The sequence below is a fragment of the Puma concolor genome, chromosome A2, assembly GCF_028749965.1.
Source record: "Puma concolor isolate L17-30 chromosome A2, mPumCon1.1.hap2, whole genome shotgun sequence".
NCBI lineage: Eukaryota > Metazoa > Chordata > Mammalia > Carnivora > Felidae > Puma > Puma concolor.
This window is the reverse complement of record NC_141668.1, coordinates 70894095-70912556: the sequence shown is the minus strand read 5'-3', so window position 1 is coordinate 70912556 and position 18462 is coordinate 70894095. Positions and strand designations below refer to the sequence as shown.

Genomic DNA, 18462 nt, shown 5'->3' with positions numbered 1-18462 from the left:
AGAAGGAGACAAACCATAACAGACTCTTAAATAACAGACTCTTAAATACAATGAGGATTGCTTGAGGGGAATTGGGTGGGGGGATGGGCTGACTGGGTGATGGGCATTAAGGAGGGTACTTGTTGGGATGAGCACTGGGTGTTATGTGTAAGTGTTGAATCATTAAATTCTATTCCTGGCAGGGGCGGGGAGAGAAGTAGAGCTAGCCAGTTAGGAATCTTCCCCCAGGAGCATAACCGAGTCCTCAGAGGTGAAGAGCCAGTTAGCACAGGGGCACAAACTGAGAAGACGCCCTGTGGAGTGGGGAACGCGGCCAGCTGAAGCCCTGGAGGTGCTAATGCCACAGTGAAGCGTTAAGAAAATAAGGACAAGAAAAGGAAGTGAGATGGCAGAGAGGAGACAATGGGAAGCAAATGCCAGAGAGAGAACACAGCCCACGAAAGGTGCGCAGATGAGAGGAGGAGCCTGGACCATCTTCTGGTCCCTCCGAGGCCAGCTTCTAGGGACATTCCCGCCCTGGGATCACTGCGAGAGCTCTGCCTTCCTTCTCTCTCAAGTAAACCCTTACCCAAGCTCTGCTCTCGCTAGTTTGAATAGGGCTTTGCTCTTTATAATCTAAATGACCCAGAGCAGCACAGAAAACATGAACTATCGGGCAAAGCAAGTGCTCGTATTCAAAGGAGGCAGTGTTCTCTCCTTCTAAACTACATTCGCTTGTGAATCTTTTACTTATACCCTATGAGGTAATATGATGTCTCTAATAGGAGAAGAAAGGCTTTGTTATTACGTTATGAAAGTACAATGTTAATTTCTACAGGTAGAATATCGGGATGAGCTGCTGTAACTATATCTTAGCATTTACGATTCCCATGTCACTCTGTATTCAGGTCAGGGACCAAAACGTTTAGTTAAATATTTACTTTCTAGATGTATTTTTCTCATCATTAAATTGTAGACCAAAACCATGGATGAGTTGAAAGCACTGTGATTTAAATGATGATCTCTTGTCTCCAGACCTACCCTGTGACAGTCTTTTAAAATGACTAATAAAAAACAGCCCACAGAGCCGAATGACTACGGTGTTAGGTACAATCACTTCAGCCAGCATTTTCAGCTACCGAGATTTGTCTTTCTCACTACAAATTTAGTAATGCACCGTGAAGAGCAAAAATCAAAACCAAACAAAAGAGAAAAAAACCTGTATTTAAGACTAAATATAGGGCAGCAAATATTTATTTGTTCAGCAAACATTTACCAAGTGCCTTTTGCATGCCTGGGACTGGAAGGAACTGGGATGGACATAGTAAATCTGTGCTGCCCCCAGGAGAGATTCTCAGTTTAAAAGAAAAGGGAACCCTAGGTGTCTCGGTGTGCCCAAAAGGAGATAAACCACCTTAAAAAAGAGCGGTGAGTGCCACAGCCCAGAGGTATCAAAAGAACTATGTGAACGTGTTGGAGAACACCAGTTTCTTATAGGAGGGAGGATGGCGTCAAAGAGGAGAGGTCCCTGACCTAGATCTTTAAGGACAGGCAGAGGTTTACCAGAGAAAAGAGATGTGGGTAGCATGCAGGGCAATGTGGCCAGGCAGAGGGAATTGTGAGTGAAAGGCCCCCAAATCTCAAGTTCGTGGCACATTCAGGGGTGGGACAAGATCAGTGAAGGCTGGTCAGAAATAGCAGTGGTAGGGATGATGACAACGGCCGGTATTGGGGGGCACTTACTACATGCCACACACTGCTCTATGGGCTTTTTGTGAATCAACACATTTAATCTACTCAAGTCAAAAGAGTAACTCAGTGCAAAGTTATTTTTATCCCATCAACAGACACTGAAGCTGACTGCAAGGAGCCTGCCCAAGGTCGCTCATCTGTTAGATGGGGGAACAGGTTGAACCCAGGCGGTCTGATTGTAGGGGGTGACCCTACCTGGTGCCCTGTACCACAACTTCTCTCCCATGTCACGCGAAGAAGAGTGCACCAAATACTGTAGATACCTGCGGTGGCTTTTAAAGTAGAGAGTAAAGTTTAAAAAGTAAAAAGTTCTAGAGGCGGGTGAAAGACAGATGATCAAGTCAGAGAGCTAAGACTCAGAGAGTAATTAAGAGGTTAAGGTAATAGAATTAGAAGCCCTGAGTTTCACCAAATGAATAACTTCAACTCAGTAAGAATAAAACCAAAGTACAGATCCATGCCTAAGACTTGGGCCAGATGTTGGCACATGGGGAGTCCTGGGTAAGTACCATTCGTGTGGCAACTGGCCTGGCTAAATGAGAAAACAAACGTGGCTGTGGACGGCAATCTGATGGCAATCTGAGTGGCACTACAGATGTGGGCCTTGACACCATCAGCCCTGGGTAAATGCCCTTCGCAAGTGGTCATGATCCGTGGGACAATGGCAAGTCACAGAGCTGGGAATTTCAATAACCCTCTTGGTTCCTTGACTTGGTGGGTGGGTGGGGGGGGGCAGGGGAACGTGGCTCGGTAACACCCAAAACAGCCAGTCTTGCTACAGCACTTCAGTACGATCACACTGAAGTTGAAAGTACATATATGTATCACATCTGGGTAACTCAGCAGAAAAATTAGGCTTCTAATATAAGATGTTTCTGCTGGAGTCTGGAAACTCATTTTAACCATCAGAAACAGAGAATGGATGTGTGTGTTGTTTCTAACTTGTCAAAACAGCAGTCTATTTTCCAAGTGCCTCAAATGAAATTTATTAGTGTGGTTAGTTTTCTAATCTTCTCATTTTAGTTCAGCTCCATCAGCACATATGGCAATGCTTCCTTGGCAAACTTTACCAGAAGGCTGCTAATGCGAGAAAAGATTTACAGGGTACAATATTAATATAGTATTTTGTCTTCAAATTTCATGGGGTTGAGATATAAATCACACTATCCCTTTTGCAACCCAATGGGAACTGAGCTGAAGACGTGGGAATGAAGCCCACATCAGGAACCTCCAACTCCAGCTTCATCTGGCACCCAAAAAGGGGTTCCTGGGAGCAGTATGCTGGATCAGAGGGCTACTGTGCTATTCTTTACTTAAAAATCTTTCAGAAATATAGAGTCTCAGAGTTGGAAGGAACTAGGAAAGAAACTCATTAATAATGCTCCTAATTGAAGCTATTTATTTCCAATGGCTTGGCAGCAAAATGAATGGCTTGGACCCTGGGCTTTGGAGATTGAGAGACCTGGGCTTGACTCCCAGGTCTGTACCTTTTTCATGCTGAGTGATCTTGGGGATGTTATTCTTTGAACTCTAGATTCCTCACTGGTAAAACCAAGGATGCTAATGATGACTCACTGGTTTATTACAATAATTATATGAGTAAATGTATACAAAGAGCTAGATGCTACTCACAACCTTCTTAATGTATCCAAAAAGGTCATGTTTCTATCATCAACCTGTCCAAGGCATATCCTTGATTCTCTTCCTTACAAGAGGCAATTCGGCCTGAGTCATATTCAGTCCAGAATTAAGTAAGGAGTATAATGCTGTCCTCATAGCATTATGCCTATCCTTAGAAGATCTGTGCCCAAGATGTGAGGGCACATCTGGCTGACAGTGTCTAGGGGCCCTGCTTACTCTGTGCAAAGATAAGGAAGTAGCACAGAAATAACAACATATCTTTACGTTTTTAAGTTAAAATGTTTCCGTTAAAAAGTTAAACACTGCTCGGGGTGCCTGGGTGGCTCAATCGGTTGAGCGTCTGACTTCAGCTCAGGTCACGATCTCGTGGTTCGTGAGTTCAAGCCCCGTGTCAAGCCCCGTGACAAGCCCCATGTCAGGCTCCGTGCTGACAGCTCAGAGCCTGGAGCCTGCTTTGGGTTCTGCGTCTCCCTCTCTCTGCCCCTCCCCCACTCACACTCTCTCTGTCTCAAAAATACACATTAAAAAATTAAAAAAAAAAAAAAAAAGTTAAACAGTGCCCAACCTCTGAAGATAAGCAACTCTCTACCATGCAATTTCTACTGAGCAGCCGAAGAATCATATGATTAAGAGTGTGGAGTCTGGGTCCAGATGCCGCGTCTGAATGCTGGCTCTGTTCTCTATTAGTTGTGGGATTATGGACAACTTACCCAATCTCTTTGTACCTTAGTTTCTACATCTATAAAATGGACACAAACACAGTACCATCTTCGTGGGGCAGTTCTGAAGATGAAATCAGTTCATATACGTAAAGCCCTCCAAACACACAGGAAGTACCACAGAAGTGATTTTTGTTGCAGTCTGTTCTTATCTTCATCAACATCACCATCATCACTATCCTCTTCCTTCACGGAAACTGGCATCTAGGGAGGCTAAGCAGCTCGTCCCAAGTCACTAAGAATTTGGTGACTGTGCAGCAGCACTCAGCTGAATTCAGCTCCCCCACCGCACTCAAGCCCCCATGTGCTCTGCTTTTCCCTGCTCACTCTGGTAGACTTACTGCTCCAATTTTCTCCTTTGCTCTGTAAACGCTTTTCTTCTGGCCCAGACTGTTCCAAGACATTTCTCTGGGTCCCGCCTGGCACTGGGCTAGCGCCGTGCGTGGACTGGCCCTTTCACACAACAGAAGGAGGGTGGATGTATGGTGGGCATCCACATCATCCCTCCACCCACCCCTCCTGGGTCCTGAATATGAGGCTCTTTAAAACACTGAAGGCACCGAACAGCAAGGCCAAGTGGCAGGTTACAACCTGGTGAACGAGTCAGAGTCGAGAACGCACTGTGGACTGGGCTCAGGTGGAGCAGCAAGCAGGTTGGGAGCCAGGCAGACAGTCCACGGAGAAGGGTTACCACCATGCAGTAGCTATCCCAAAAGACCAGGCTGGAGGAGACAGGTGGGGGCACAGACACCAAGGGGCCACAACAAGGAAGAATCTCCATAACCGATGCAGCATCTCTGTCTCAGGTCAGACAAAAACAAGCCCAGCTTGGACACAGGTACTGCAGAGCATGTCCAACAGGGTAGAAGGCATGTGGGGCAGAGCCAAGCAGCAGACTTCGGTAGGGGAGATCAGGGCATACACCATCCCTGCTCCTTTGGCAAAAGGCATGCGAAGCACTTTCTTGTGTTATCTAGTTTCAACCCGGAGGAAACCCCTCTGATGTTATGTTCTTACCCTCCTGACCTCCCCGCAGGGGCCACCACACTTGCCCTCATCTTCCCAAAGAGCCCCTCCTTGCTTTCAACATCAGATTACCCTTCATTCTGGACCTATCAGCACTCTGTGCACCCAGTCTCACAGCTTTTATTCCTGCTCCTAGTTCCATGGCCTTCTCTCTTCACTTGTTCAAGCTTTCTTTCCTCCCTCCCCCTCCAACCGCTTGTCTGTCCACCTTTGACTCATATTGCCCTGAGGCATGAGGCGCTTCCACCCCACCCCCCTCAACCTCGGCTATCCCCTTTCAGAGCATTGGGCTCACTCCAGGTCTGCAGCGGGCTCTTGGGGAACCACCCCAACCCCACCCTCGACTGTGCAGTCGAGCTGGGGAAATGGCAGGGGGAGTGGGGCATGGTGCAGATGTTCAGATGTAAATGATCGCTCGTCCGGGTTACGTGTTTTACTGCACATGTCAAGAACCATCTGATATCTCAGCCATGGCTCAGATTGCCTTTGAGAGACTGTCAAAATGTGAACGAATGATACTGATTATAGTCTAGGAAGGATTTAGTTCCTTTGACTCCTCCTCTGTTTCCGGGGCTGGTTTCCTAGAAGTGAAGATCATTGGGAAGAAAGGTCATATCCCCCTCCTTCAGTTTTTCACTATGGTTGGTACACGGCAACTCCTGCTTATCTTTCCTTCCAGCTCAACTAATTCCTTGCTGCCGAGGTTTCATCTGCTCCCCTTGCTTCAGCCTCAGCAGTGGCAGCAGCTGGTTATAAATTACCATCCTAGAGGCCTGGAGCTACCTCACTCAACCTTTTCTTTGCTGGGCTTCGTTTCCTTCAATCTTTTCATCATCTTTCCCAAGTTTCTAAGCTCGCTGCTGTTCTCATCTGGCCCTGTCAGGCCTCTGACAACACACCCACCCACCTTGGTCTGACTTTGTGCTCTTTCTGCCTCCTACGTTAACACCCTGTGCTCAGTACAGTTGGCTCACTGTAGATTTCTGCAGATGTGATTATCCAAGCTTACAGTTTCCTAGAAGCAAATATCTGCCTTCTGATCCTTTCAAAACCTTATTACCCTAAATTGAAATGTGCAAAAACTACCTGAAAAAAATAAGGTTCAAACCAATCTAGTTTGTGCTCATTAGAAGCTCTGCTGGATGTGGACAGACACCCATGACTGGCGCAGTTCAAGGACTCCCTGTAGCTGGTTCCAAAACACATGCGTTCTTAAGTTATGCAAAACAGTTGTAGAAACTCGAATCCATTATTTGGGTGCTAGAATTTTTTGTAAATCTATTTTTATACACAAGAATTACACAAGAAGGAATTTTACCATGGACCCGTGTAATTTGGGTACTCCCTTCTGTAGAGACATTAACCACAAGAGGCCTCACTTAAATTAGCTGTTTGATAAAACTTCCTTCCAGAATGCAAACATATCAATAACTTCCTGAGATATCATCACAATATCCTCTAGATGTCACCTTGAGAACATTCCAGGATGGAAGGTGACTGCTTTTGCACTACACAGACAACTTGAAATAGACCCATTTAAGACTTCGCAACAATCAGTAGTCTAATTAAATTTTTTTTTTATTTTGCCAGTTACCTCACAGATTAAGTAGTGCTCCAAATTAAGTTTAATTCATAAAATGATCGAATTTCTCTTTCTGGCAGGTTTTCTTTATAGTTCTTTCCACCAACAGAAACAAAAACAAAAACCTTCCTTTAAGAAGTGTTTCTCATTGGGGCACCTTGGTGGCTCAGTCGGCTGAGCATCCAACTCCGGCTCAGGTCATGATCTCACAACTTGTGAGTTCGAGCCCCGCATCAGGCTCTGTGCTGACAGCTGGAGCCTGCTTCAGATTCTGTGCCTCCCTCTCTCTCTGCCCCAACTCACTCACATCCTGTCTCTGTCTCTCTCAAAAATAAATAAACATTAAAAAAAAAAAGAAGTATTTCTCATAGATTCTGATTTCTCTTGAATCTGTCATTCTCCCCAAAGGTCCTCCCCCAAGCATTTCCCAATTTCTAAGGCTGCTCATCTCTTTACCTGAAACATCTGAGGGAGGAGAGTATAGCAAAGTTTAAAGGCAGAAATTAGTTATTCCTGGACCGGCAAGAGCATTTATTTGGGGATGATTACCCAATAAATTGTTTCCTCTTTAATTTTTTTTAAATGTTTTTATTTATTTTTGAGAGAAAGAGAGAGAGAGTGAGCTGGGGAGGAGCAGAGAGAGAGGGAGAATCAGAATCTGAAGCAGGCTCCCAGCTCTGAGCTGTCAGCACAGAGACTGAAACAGGGCTACAACTCGTGAACCACAAGATCATGACCCAAGCTGAGGTCGGACACTTAACTGACTGAGCCACCCAGGTGCCTCACAATTGTTTCTCTTTAATATGCCAAGTCCACAGCAGGCTAATAACTGACTCATTGGTCACGTGGTTCAATCAACCCAAACGAACTGTGAGGTAATTCATTAAGGATTTTAAACACCTGAGAGCATGAAATCAAGCTGCAGAGTGGGTTGGAAACACAGGAAGACTTTTATAAGTACTTCAGGGAGATCTGGATTATCTTGGGTGTTATTTCCCTCCATACAGACAGACTCAGCCTGGAGGGTCTGATTTTCAAATATTATAGAAAAACCTTGGAGTATCGATCATTTTCTTGTAAAAAAAGTAGTCTACATAATAGAGGAGGTCTGTAGAGTCAGTCTTATAGGATTTCCAAGGGGATCCTTGCTGACCTGCCCTCCCCACCCCACAACACACACCAAATAAGAAACTCCTGGAGACAAGGGGACAGGGAGCTGCAGAGAGACATGGATAGTCATACGGAAGAAACCCCAATACTAAAATCACTCGTGGCACTCAGGGGTGGGGGTGGGGCACGGGACTGCACCATGTCCACTGAGGACAGTTGCTGCGGTTGCTGACACTCCCCACAGCTGCATTATCAGTCACCTTTGGACGCCGGGACAGTGATCCCAGTTCACTCCCTGTTCACCACTGGACAACCTCCAGGACCGCATGCAGATGCTGGTGACTGCCAGAGAGAGGAAAGTGAAAAACAACCTGCGGTGGAGTGTGCTCAAGAGTTCCTTAGAAAGAACTAAGGAATTACTTAGTGCCACAAGGAATTACTTCTCAGTACAAAAACAGTGTCCCTTTAGAGAGCTGGATTCTTGTTATGGAATGAAAAGGGAAAAAGAGAGGGAGAGAGATGCTTATTAACCTTCTAATAGATACACCCTGCAAGCACCTTCTTTCAAGCTTAACTGTCAACTTTTTTCTGAAATATGCATAAAGATAATTTTAAAATAGGGGGAGAGACCTTACTTATGCAACATTCCCAAATTATACTATTCAGGAAATATTAGCAATCATATATGTATTGATGCAGAAAAATTACACATTAAGCAAAATTCCATAATAAGAAAAAATAGACTTGATATTTCAAAACATGTTTATAAATCCAAGATGTCCTCTTGACACCTTCTCATTCCTGCTGGATGAAGCGTTATCAGAGGCGATTCTAAATTCCCAAAATTGAAATTTAAGTTCCCCCTAGAATAAAATTTTTAATTTTTTTTTTTTTTTTTTTTTTTTTTTACATTTATTCACTTTTGAGAGACAGAGAGAGACAGAGCACAAGTGCGGGAGGGGCAGAGAGAGAAAGGGAGACACAGAATCTGAAGCAGGCTCCAGGCTCTGAGCTGTCAGCACAGAGCCCAATGTGGGGCTTGAACTCACAAACCACGAGATCACGACCTGACCTGAAGTTGGACGCTTAACCAACTGAGCCACCCAGGCGCCCTAGAATAAAATTTGTAAACACTAAAATTACATTTAATAAGAAATTTATAGTCAAAGAATCTCATGTAGGCTGTGTTCTATCTTGACTTTGTACACACGGGTTATAATACCGATTCCCAGGAGTACATCAGGTCTTGTTGTTTCCATTATAATTTCTGCTAGTACTGACAGATTCCCATTTTCATCTGCTCTCTCTCGCCCAGCATTTACAAATAAGCAGTTACATACAATTATTATTAATTAATGATTATGTGTAAGGCACTAAGAAGAAGTGGTCCCCAACCAGTCAATAAGAGGAACAGGTCATTTTTAGAAAGCAAGATTATAAGTCATTTTTTTTTAAACCTGAACTGCCAATCATCTATTTGCTCTCAAGATCCAAACTACAGAACAAAGCTAAACAAGGTTTTACAGTAGATCTGTTGCTTTATAATTATTTACTAGAAAACAGAGGAAATAAATACAGATGACTCCCAGAATTACTCTTAGACTCATAGTCTATTTATTTAGCATCCTCTGATAGAGAACCCATTAGGGTTCAGGCACCCAAAACAGGTGAGATAAATGGCTTAAATTTCTAAACCAGGAAAAAGGTAAGGACTGCCTCTTTGGTTTTCAAAGTGAACCTCCATCTCTAGTAGTAGGCTGACTCCCCTTCCCTTAAGAGTTAAAACCAGTCCCCCTCATCTTACAGATGTAATCACTGAAATAGCAAGAGGTTTGTGGGATAGCCTGTATTATTAGCCCAGTAACCAGTACTCAGGTATGCTTTAAGCTGTTCTGTCTGTGGGGTTAAAAGAATAGGTCAAGGAAGAAAATCCAGGTGCAACCAAGAATCAAGATTTGTCACACTGGTCAAAGAGGAAAGAGAAGGGACTCAATGTTAAGTCAAACCAGGTCAACACAAGCATATTAAAGAAATTCAGCAGGACAAAAAGTATTTCTCACAATCCTAAAGGCACTCTTGACATTTAAATCCAATACCAAGGGAAGGCCATAAAAGTAGTTTATGAAGCAACGACAAGGCTCTGTCCTCCTTCTGGCTTGAGGCTCAAATGTCTCCAGGCAGAAAACCCACATGGACAGGTAAGGTGGCAGCCTTTGCCAGAATCACTGCAAAGCAGGCACTGTGACATTAACCTTGTACTACTTGGGAGACATTTCATCTGTGAGGTTTGTTGTCACCAGGAGAGAAAAGTATTTCAAATGGAAGGCAGTGACCCTGTAAGGGTCATCATCAATCACCTGGGGTCAAAGACCTTCTCAATTGTAAGAAGAGGCAGGGGGTGAGGGAAAGAGGGCAGAGAAAAGATCAAAAGGCCTTTGATGGGAGTTATCTACCTCCACAATAGAACCTGCAAAACGGACCTTCTCTGGAGTTTAAAACCTCTTAGTTTCTAAGGTGAGAGATTTCAAGAGGGGTCTTTGTTTTTTTTTTAAACTTGGGTGCTTAAGATGAAGACTAGAGTCAGCAGATGGCAGAAGAGGCCTACAGGCCCAGGTCTACATGACTGCCAGTTTCAAGGTCTGTCTCTGCAGAGTACTAAATACTGTTTTCTTCTACAGCAAGCACTGGAAGGCAGGGAAGACCCCGCCAGTAGCGCAGTTGCCAAATGGCAAAGTGGCTCAGCTGGAACCGCCCTGCAATACTGTATTCTAGCTGATGCAAAATTCTTCTTTTCTCTTTGTCTAAGGCAATACAGAGAGGTGGGGAAGCCAAGTCAAGCCTCTTTAGGCCAATGCCAATGGAAGGGTAGTCAGGACCTGTGGGATCTTTTCTATTAGTGATGACATACATCTCACTACTGTTCTCATTGCTTCATGAACCTTAGATGACTGAAGGACAGGGCTTAGATGAAGCGGGACAGGACCCCCTGTTAGAGTGGCGTGTGAATCAACTCCACTGGGTACAGAGTCAGAGGAAGGAAGGGGCAACTTTAACTAAGAGGCAGTAAATGAGGGCTCCACTGAACCCCTGGTTATCCACTTGACAGACTTTTATGTGGTATATTCAAGGACAATCATTAATCCCAAGTAGGCTCAGTCCTGTCCCCAAGATGCCTTTCCCTCTTAGGTGGTGAGTGGAATTCTTTCAAGAAGACAAACAATATAAGCCTTCTAAAAAACCCACTGAAGATATTTATAAAAAATAATTATTTTAAGAAATAAAACATACTACAGAGCAATATAAATGGCTTTCAGATTATGGGCTGTTTTGATTAGCCATGCCCTAGATGCCTCCAGCCTACTCCCATTAGCATGGATAATTGAGAATCTGCTGCATTTCCACTGTAATGCAGTCTCCCTAATACTTTTCAGGCACACAGATGGAAAACCAAACCTTCGGCTACTATTTCACCTTATATGAATTCAGCACATGGCACTAACCTCTATACAGTCCAAAGAAGCCTTCATAGCGTAGCACTTTCTTAAAACAGTCAAAGCTGTTTTTATACATAAGTTCTCCCACAAAAGAGCCCGTTGATCGTTGGTTCTGCATTCGAGTTTTTACAAGATCGATGGGATACACGGCAGTGGCTCCGACAGCTAAAATCAAATAAAACCAGTATTTCAGAAGGAAGAAAGGTCAGTCAGAGGAAAGGGGAAGGTGGTTAACATCAAAGAGAAGCCTGATCGAGGAAAGAAACAAATTCTGCATGTACGGATTTTAAAACTGTACTCATTTTCCTAATAAACAATTGTGGATTTTCATTCAAGTGTCTCTGATAAAATGATGTCATAGACAGTTCAAAGTTTTACCTATGCATTACCTACAGCCTAACCTTATTATTCACCCATCTTTAAAAAGCCTATAGTAGGGGCGCCTGGGTGGCGCAGTCGGTTAAGCGTCCGACTTCAGCCAGGTCACGATCTCACGGTCCGTGAGTTCGAGCCCCGCGTCGGGCTCTGGGCTGATGGCTCAGAGCCTGGAGCCTGTTTCCGATTCTGTGTCTCCCTCTCTCTCTGCCCCTCCCCCGTTCATGCTCTGTCTCTCTCTGTCCCAAAAATAAATAAACGTTGAAATAATAAATAAATAAATAAATAAATAAATAAATAAATAAATAAAAAATAAAAAGCCTATAGTAGATGCTAAGAGATAAGTAAGAGAAAAAGCCACTTCGAAGTCCCTGATCACATGCAGGTATGGGGGGAAGTTCCCTTTGCTTTTGTTCCATCTCAGAGGTGAAGACAGGTAACTGGCTTGGAAAGACCAAAGAAGGCTTTGTCCTTTAATACTGCAAGGTGGAAATCAGAGAAAAAAATATCAGAGGCATAATAAAAGTGAAAAATTTGCACTCATCCATAACTAACCTCCAGCAATGGAACCCAGACCAAACCTGTAGGCTGACTCTGCAATCTGCAGGACAACTGGTCGGGATGAGTCGACGGAGGCCTTCTTCTTTGCACAATTGGGAATCGGGGAGGGGAGACAGAGACAGAAAGAAGGACAGAACAGAAATCAGCACATATGATTTTTTTAAATTGCCCACCGGGTTCCAAATTCAGGACACAAACTGAAACATCAAAGAGGAAGGTAGGGTTAGATTCTGTTGTTCTAATTAAGGAAAAGCTATTACTGTTGTTAGTGCTGAAAATCAAATTTGAACAAAATGAAAACCACTATGTACCCCCCCCAAATGTTATAAACCTATTTTCAAATGTTTAATTCTTATTAGTGATCAAGGAGACACAAACTTAAAAACATTAATGATACATCATTCATCATCAAGCAAACGGGCAGGTTTGGGAGGTTTTTGTTTATTCATTTTAGTGAAGTATAGTCGACATACAATGTATTAGTTTCAGGTGTAAACCACAGTGAATCAACATTGAGCTACACTGTGAAGTGTTCACCATGATAAATCTAACTACCATCTGTCACCACAGTTTCTTTTCTAATGGCAACGCCCAGTCTGGCAAGAGTTGATAAAAATGGGGCTTCTCAAACCTGCCATTTAATCTAGAATAAACCTGAAGAGAAACTTGGTAATATACACCCAAACTCTTGTATATAACCTTTGACCCCACAATTCTACTTATAAAAAATCAGACTAGAAAATAATTATGTATGTAAACAAGGATCAAGCTAACAGAATGTTAAAAAGCAACACTGCTTTAAGAGCAAAAACTCTGAGAATAACCTAAATGTCCAGTAAGAGAGGACCAGTTAAAAATGTTGCACCTTGGGGTGCCTGGCTGGCTCAGTTGGAGACATGCGACTCTTGATCTCAAGGTCATGAGTTTGAGCCCCACACTGGGTGTAGAGATTACATAAATAAACAAACTTTAAAAAATGTTACAGCCTTAAAATGAAATTGTATGTCATTGTAAAATGTTAATGTTAAGAAAAATGTTCATAAGGTATTATAAAGTGAAAACAGGTTAAAAAGAATACAGCAGGTAGACAGGTATTCAGGATATGATTCTTTTTAACTTTATAAATGTTTGAAATATCTCATAATCTTTTAAGAACAATGTTAAAGACCGCGTGCAATATGTTATTTCTATTCAACATTATTTGTGGGTATGTGTATGCATATAAAAACACATTAAGGGGCGCCTGGGTGGCTCAGTAGGTTAAGCGTCTGACTTCCACTCAGGTCACGATCTCACGGTTTGTGAGTTCGAGCCCCGCATCGGGCTCTGTGCTGACTGCTCAGAGCCTGGAGCCTGCTTCGGATTCTGTGTCTCCCTCTGTCTCTGCCCCTCCCCCGCTCATGCTCTGTCTCTCTCCTTAAAAAAAAAAAAAAACACACATTAAAACATTTTGGCTACCTCAATACACAAAGATAACTCAAAATATTTACAGTGGACCTAACAAGGAGGTTGTCTTGCAGGTAATTGTTACTTTCTCCTCTTTTTTACCCACTTTTTCTAAATTCACGCTTCCGGCCAGTCAGTTGTTATTTTTTTGTTCTTTGGACCTTATTATCCTTACTGTGTTTTTGATGCCAAAACATTTTAGAGCACTGCATTTTTCTGTCTACATAAATACAAGTAATTTTATGTCATATAAAGTTGTCAAATGAGGGTGGCACATAGTTAGTGCTTAATAAATACCTGTTGAATGAATAAATATATTCAGTAAAATTTGTTTTTCCAAAAGTCATGATAATTAAAATAATGAACAATGAAAATAATTACCAACCCCAGCTATCAACCCACTGAATTTTAGCTGCTGTCAATGTAACACAATTCTAATACAATGAGATAACTTGGAATCTCCTTTAGAGTCATTTAACTGAAAATAGCTTTACATAGAAATATGCATCTTCATGGGGCGCCTGGGTGGCGCAGTCGGTTAAGCGTCTGACTTCAGCCAGGTCACGATCTCGCGCTCCGTGAGTTCGAGCCCCGCATCGGGCTCTGGGCTGATGGCTCAGAGCCTGGAGCCTGTTTCTGATTCTGTGTCTCCCTCTCTCTCTGCCCCTCCCCCGTTCATGCTCTGTCTCTCTCTGTCCCAAAAAAATAAATAAACGTTAAAAAAAAAAAAAAATTTAAAGAAATATGCATCTTCAGGAATGTAAAACATTTCTTCTGCAAATGCCATGGGGTGTTTCCAGTTCTATCTCTGCATAGATGGAAATCACGAGAACCCTCATTTTGACAAATGCATCCCTAAGAAAGGCACTACTTCTTATATAGATACAAATAGGTAATACTCAGAAAGGTTCTGGCATCAAAATAGTGAGTGAAAGTATTTTGAAAATAATGGATGGGGGTGGGGGAGGCAGATGTACAACTACCACTAATTCTTCATCTAAAAGACAAAATAGACAAAATCCCAGACTTTCATGTAACTTTTCTGAAGCTTGAAATGTAGCAAGCTCATGAGACAAGAAAGATTCCTATTCCTGCACTCCTCTGTTTAGGATAAATGGTAGCACAGAGCCTACCAGGTGGATGACCTCCATTGCTTGAGTCCTGTCAATGTTGTCAGGCCTACTGGTGTTCACATAGCAAAGAATATTCCAGGCAAGGCCACTGTGAATTGCTCTACACCTCTAAGCCGCAGCCAATCATTTCCTGCTGTAAATCTCATCAATCTCGTCTAACCCTTGCATGGCCAGTATCAATGAGCACCCATCAAAATCTCTCAAAAGTTGCAGAGGGCAGGAAGGAAAAATTGTGGGATACCACTGTCAGCTGGAGGACAGAAGGAAGCTTAAAAAAAAAAAAAAAGAAAAAAAAAAAAAAAACCTCTGCTTTTTCTTAATCCCCAAATTTCTATAACAGCCAGTCACATAGAGACGAAGAGATAATCATCTGGTAAGCAGTGTTTAAAAATCAAAGGGAGGAGACCAATGTTGCTTCTACCGCTGCACGTGATTATACACTTCTCTCTCCTGCACTCAGGGAAATCAGCTCCCTCTTTTAACAACAGCCAGCTGGTTTTCCAGAGGTGCCTAGTTAGGATTTACTGAGCACACACCCACCACTTTGAGTTACATGCTGCACACAAAACTTGCCAGTGCATTCAGCGTGGGGGAGGGGGGGAGGGGGGGCTGAAAGAAGGGGTGCTGGCTCGAGGCCTGCCAGTCCTAAAAATGCAGCCCGCATCAACCCATTGTGGTCAAACTGGCGTCTCTGTACAGACCCAGAGCTCCAAGCCAAAAACTGTTAAGTCTCATAGGATTCAGAGATGGCTTTGCCTTAAAGGAGGTATTTTTCTAAAATGACGCTCGTCTGTGACTGGATTTACTTTACAAACATCGTGTAAGCACAACACATGCTATGAAAGCTTTTATTCTCTAATCCTGATCTATAGAGAGTAGGGCAAGAGTTAAATGAGGAGGGCCCATGTCTTAAGTTTCTGACTCTCATGACTTCAAGAGATTGGTTTCTGTTAACCATAAAATAAAATTTAGCATTCCTCAAATTGTTTCCACATAACTTATGAATCCTTTCACAGAGAAAAGAAGTCTAAAAGCCTTCAAACTATTACTCCAGACTAAACAAAATTATCTCATTTTGATATTCAGAAAAACGGAAGGCATGGCAGTTACACAATGAGCTGATGAAGTACCTCTCTTCGGAGCAAAGGCAGCTTGCCGTGAGCAATGTGTCACTTCACCGGGACAGCGACACCAAAATGGGACTTCTGTCCCACATCTCTCAACACAAGATTTAGGGAAGAAGAAAAGAGCTTCTGTCTATTTTGGGGGGGGTTGGGGGGGGAAGGGAGGTAGACTTGCATGCAGTTAGGAAATCACCCCATCTTCGAAAGTAACTAGTGTCTATTAATCAGAACCTTTCTAAAGTAATTTCTCTTTGTAGCCTTTGGAAATCGTCTGGACTGTTGGTGCAAGATGTTAAATTAGAAGGTGAGACACCAGCACCAACAAGGCACCACCAAGTAGAAAGGGTCTGGGGGTGCCCTACTACAGAAACATAAGGGAGCAAGTCTGCTCCCTTTGCCCACCTGCCTCTGGGCCTCAGCCAAGTTGAAAGGCAGAGTGCCCTCTTCCAATGGAGCAATTCGTTCAATGTCTGCCAAGGTCATACGTCTGGAGGGAACAAAAAAACAAGCACAAGCGACAACAAAATACAAGTTCATTAAAATCCGTGTTATGGAATTTTAAAATGTTCCCTTGTTTGTTTCCCATATTTTGGAGTCCTCTTTAATTTGGCTTCTTTTTCTCCCAGTTTGCTGCCCTCCTCCCACCCCCAACTCCTAACCTCCTTTTATTAAGCTAATTAGAAAAAAAAAAAAAAAAAAAAAAAAGGCCAACTTACCCCCGTGGCTCATATAAATCTGCTAACTGAAACAAGATGTCAACTTCCATGGGTGTAACCTGACCAAATTTCTGAGCTGCCAGAACAAACTCCTCTGTGTGGAAAAAGAGTTAAAAGGGAAAGATTCAACAAGGAATAGCCACTAAATGCAGCATTAACTCAAGGCACTGGAATGAGTGAACATCACAAAACTTTACTATCACAGAATTCAAGTAAATCCAAATAGGGTAAGAATTTTTGCAATTCTTTCATTCATCTGGAAGGAGTGTGCAGAACAGTTTCTCTAATATTGACCTTAAACGCTTTGTGTCTCATCTGAAGGCTTTGAAAAAATGACACAGTATGTTATTGAAATCGCAGGTCTAAGAAAACAAGGAAGCAGGTATGAAGCTTCACATGCATCTGTCCTGGGAGGTTCTATTAATGATGCTGTGGGATTCTTAAGGGACTTCTCAGTTAAAAGAAAAAAAATCCTATTAACATGCTGATATCTTGTTCTGAGGTTGTCACCAGTATAAGTTTATGGAATTCCTCACGTACTTTTGAAGGCCACTTTAGAGGCTGCAAATTTAGCTCAGGTTTTAGCATGATTTGAAAATATTTAAGAAATTTTGCATGGTTCCCTCATTCAAAGACTGTCTTCAGTTTATTTAAAACCTGCTGAAGACTGTTTTACTTTTGTTTGATCAAAGGATGGAGAACACACATGTACCATATGGTTAATATGTGTCAATGGGATAGAAAAATCTATAACATAAACTCTCCGTTGCCTTCTTCACCCTAATAATAATACACCAAGATACTTGCAGGCAAAAATTCAGACTTATTCTCACTCACCCTTAGTCACCTCTACATCTTTCCTGTTGCCAGCCAGAGTGCTGTAGATCTTTCTAATGAGTTCCATGTTGTTAAGGAGTGAATTGAATCCATTAAAATAGGAGAAACTAACTTGATGGGACGTAGCACCTCCAGCAGCCTCAAATAAGTGGAAAATAAGAGATGGGAGAAGAACAATAAACAAAAGATTTATAGAATGAAGAAGATTCTGAAGTACATATATCAAATGCTAGTTTTGGAAGTAATCAAGAATGCATGTCTGAAAAGAAATGGCCATAAGTATTTTCCTTTCACATTAAAAAAAAAAATAAAAAAGCTATAAGTGAATTTTAAAAGTAACTGCAACTAATCACGACCAGAGCTTATACTTTCCACACATAAGTCCTGGAACACTAAATAAATACATGTGTAGGATTATAACAACAGGACCAGTAGTAATTTACAGAGTTCAAATTTCAATTGGAAATGTTTTATAAGTTTGTTTATTTCATCTAATGAGCAATTCTGAGAGGCTCAGACATGCACAACTACACCATACACATACACATGTGTGTGTGCTTATACATGTAAAACTATATTATTCCAACACAAACACAGTATGAAAAGCGGTCAAGCCAACATTAATATCATGATCTGTCATGTTACTTATAACTAGCAATAAATAATCATTTAAGTACAGACTTTACATTGGTGGGATTTCTAGCAAACAAGCGTATTACGATAAAATTATGAGATGTCATGTGCTTTGAAAGGAGTTAAAACTGGTCAGAATTCTGATAATCGGAATTTGTAAGAAACCGTATTTTTTTCACAAGGGGGGGGGCAAGGGAAACAGATAGCATGTCCGTTATGAATGGAACTTCAGTTTGGGGTTTCAAATTCTATCCTTCCCTAAAAAGCAAAATATTTTTATTAGGAAAGCACTTATTTATAAAGTAACAACCACATAAATCTTCACTTAGTGATC

The 18462-nt window shown here is 42.3% G+C and overlaps 1 protein-coding gene across 8 annotated transcripts in view; it reads right to left on the bottom strand.

Annotated features, from left to right (window-relative positions):
- SLC25A13 (solute carrier family 25 member 13) overlaps nucleotides 1-18462 on the bottom strand; it is a 193176-nt gene that overhangs the window by 58033 nt on the left and 116681 nt on the right. For all 8 annotated transcript variants that reach the window (XM_086695884.1, XM_086695876.1, XM_086695865.1 and 5 more), the window contains 5 exons: nucleotides 17496-17634; nucleotides 16659-16752; nucleotides 16345-16429; nucleotides 12234-12318; nucleotides 11310-11468 (listed from right to left, as the gene is read on the bottom strand). In XM_086695884.1, the coding sequence (XP_086552010.1) occupies nucleotides 11310-11468; nucleotides 12234-12318; nucleotides 16345-16429; nucleotides 16659-16752; nucleotides 17496-17634 (562 nt within the window). The remainder of the gene's footprint in view (nucleotides 1-11309; nucleotides 11469-12233; nucleotides 12319-16344; nucleotides 16430-16658; nucleotides 16753-17495; nucleotides 17635-18462) is intronic.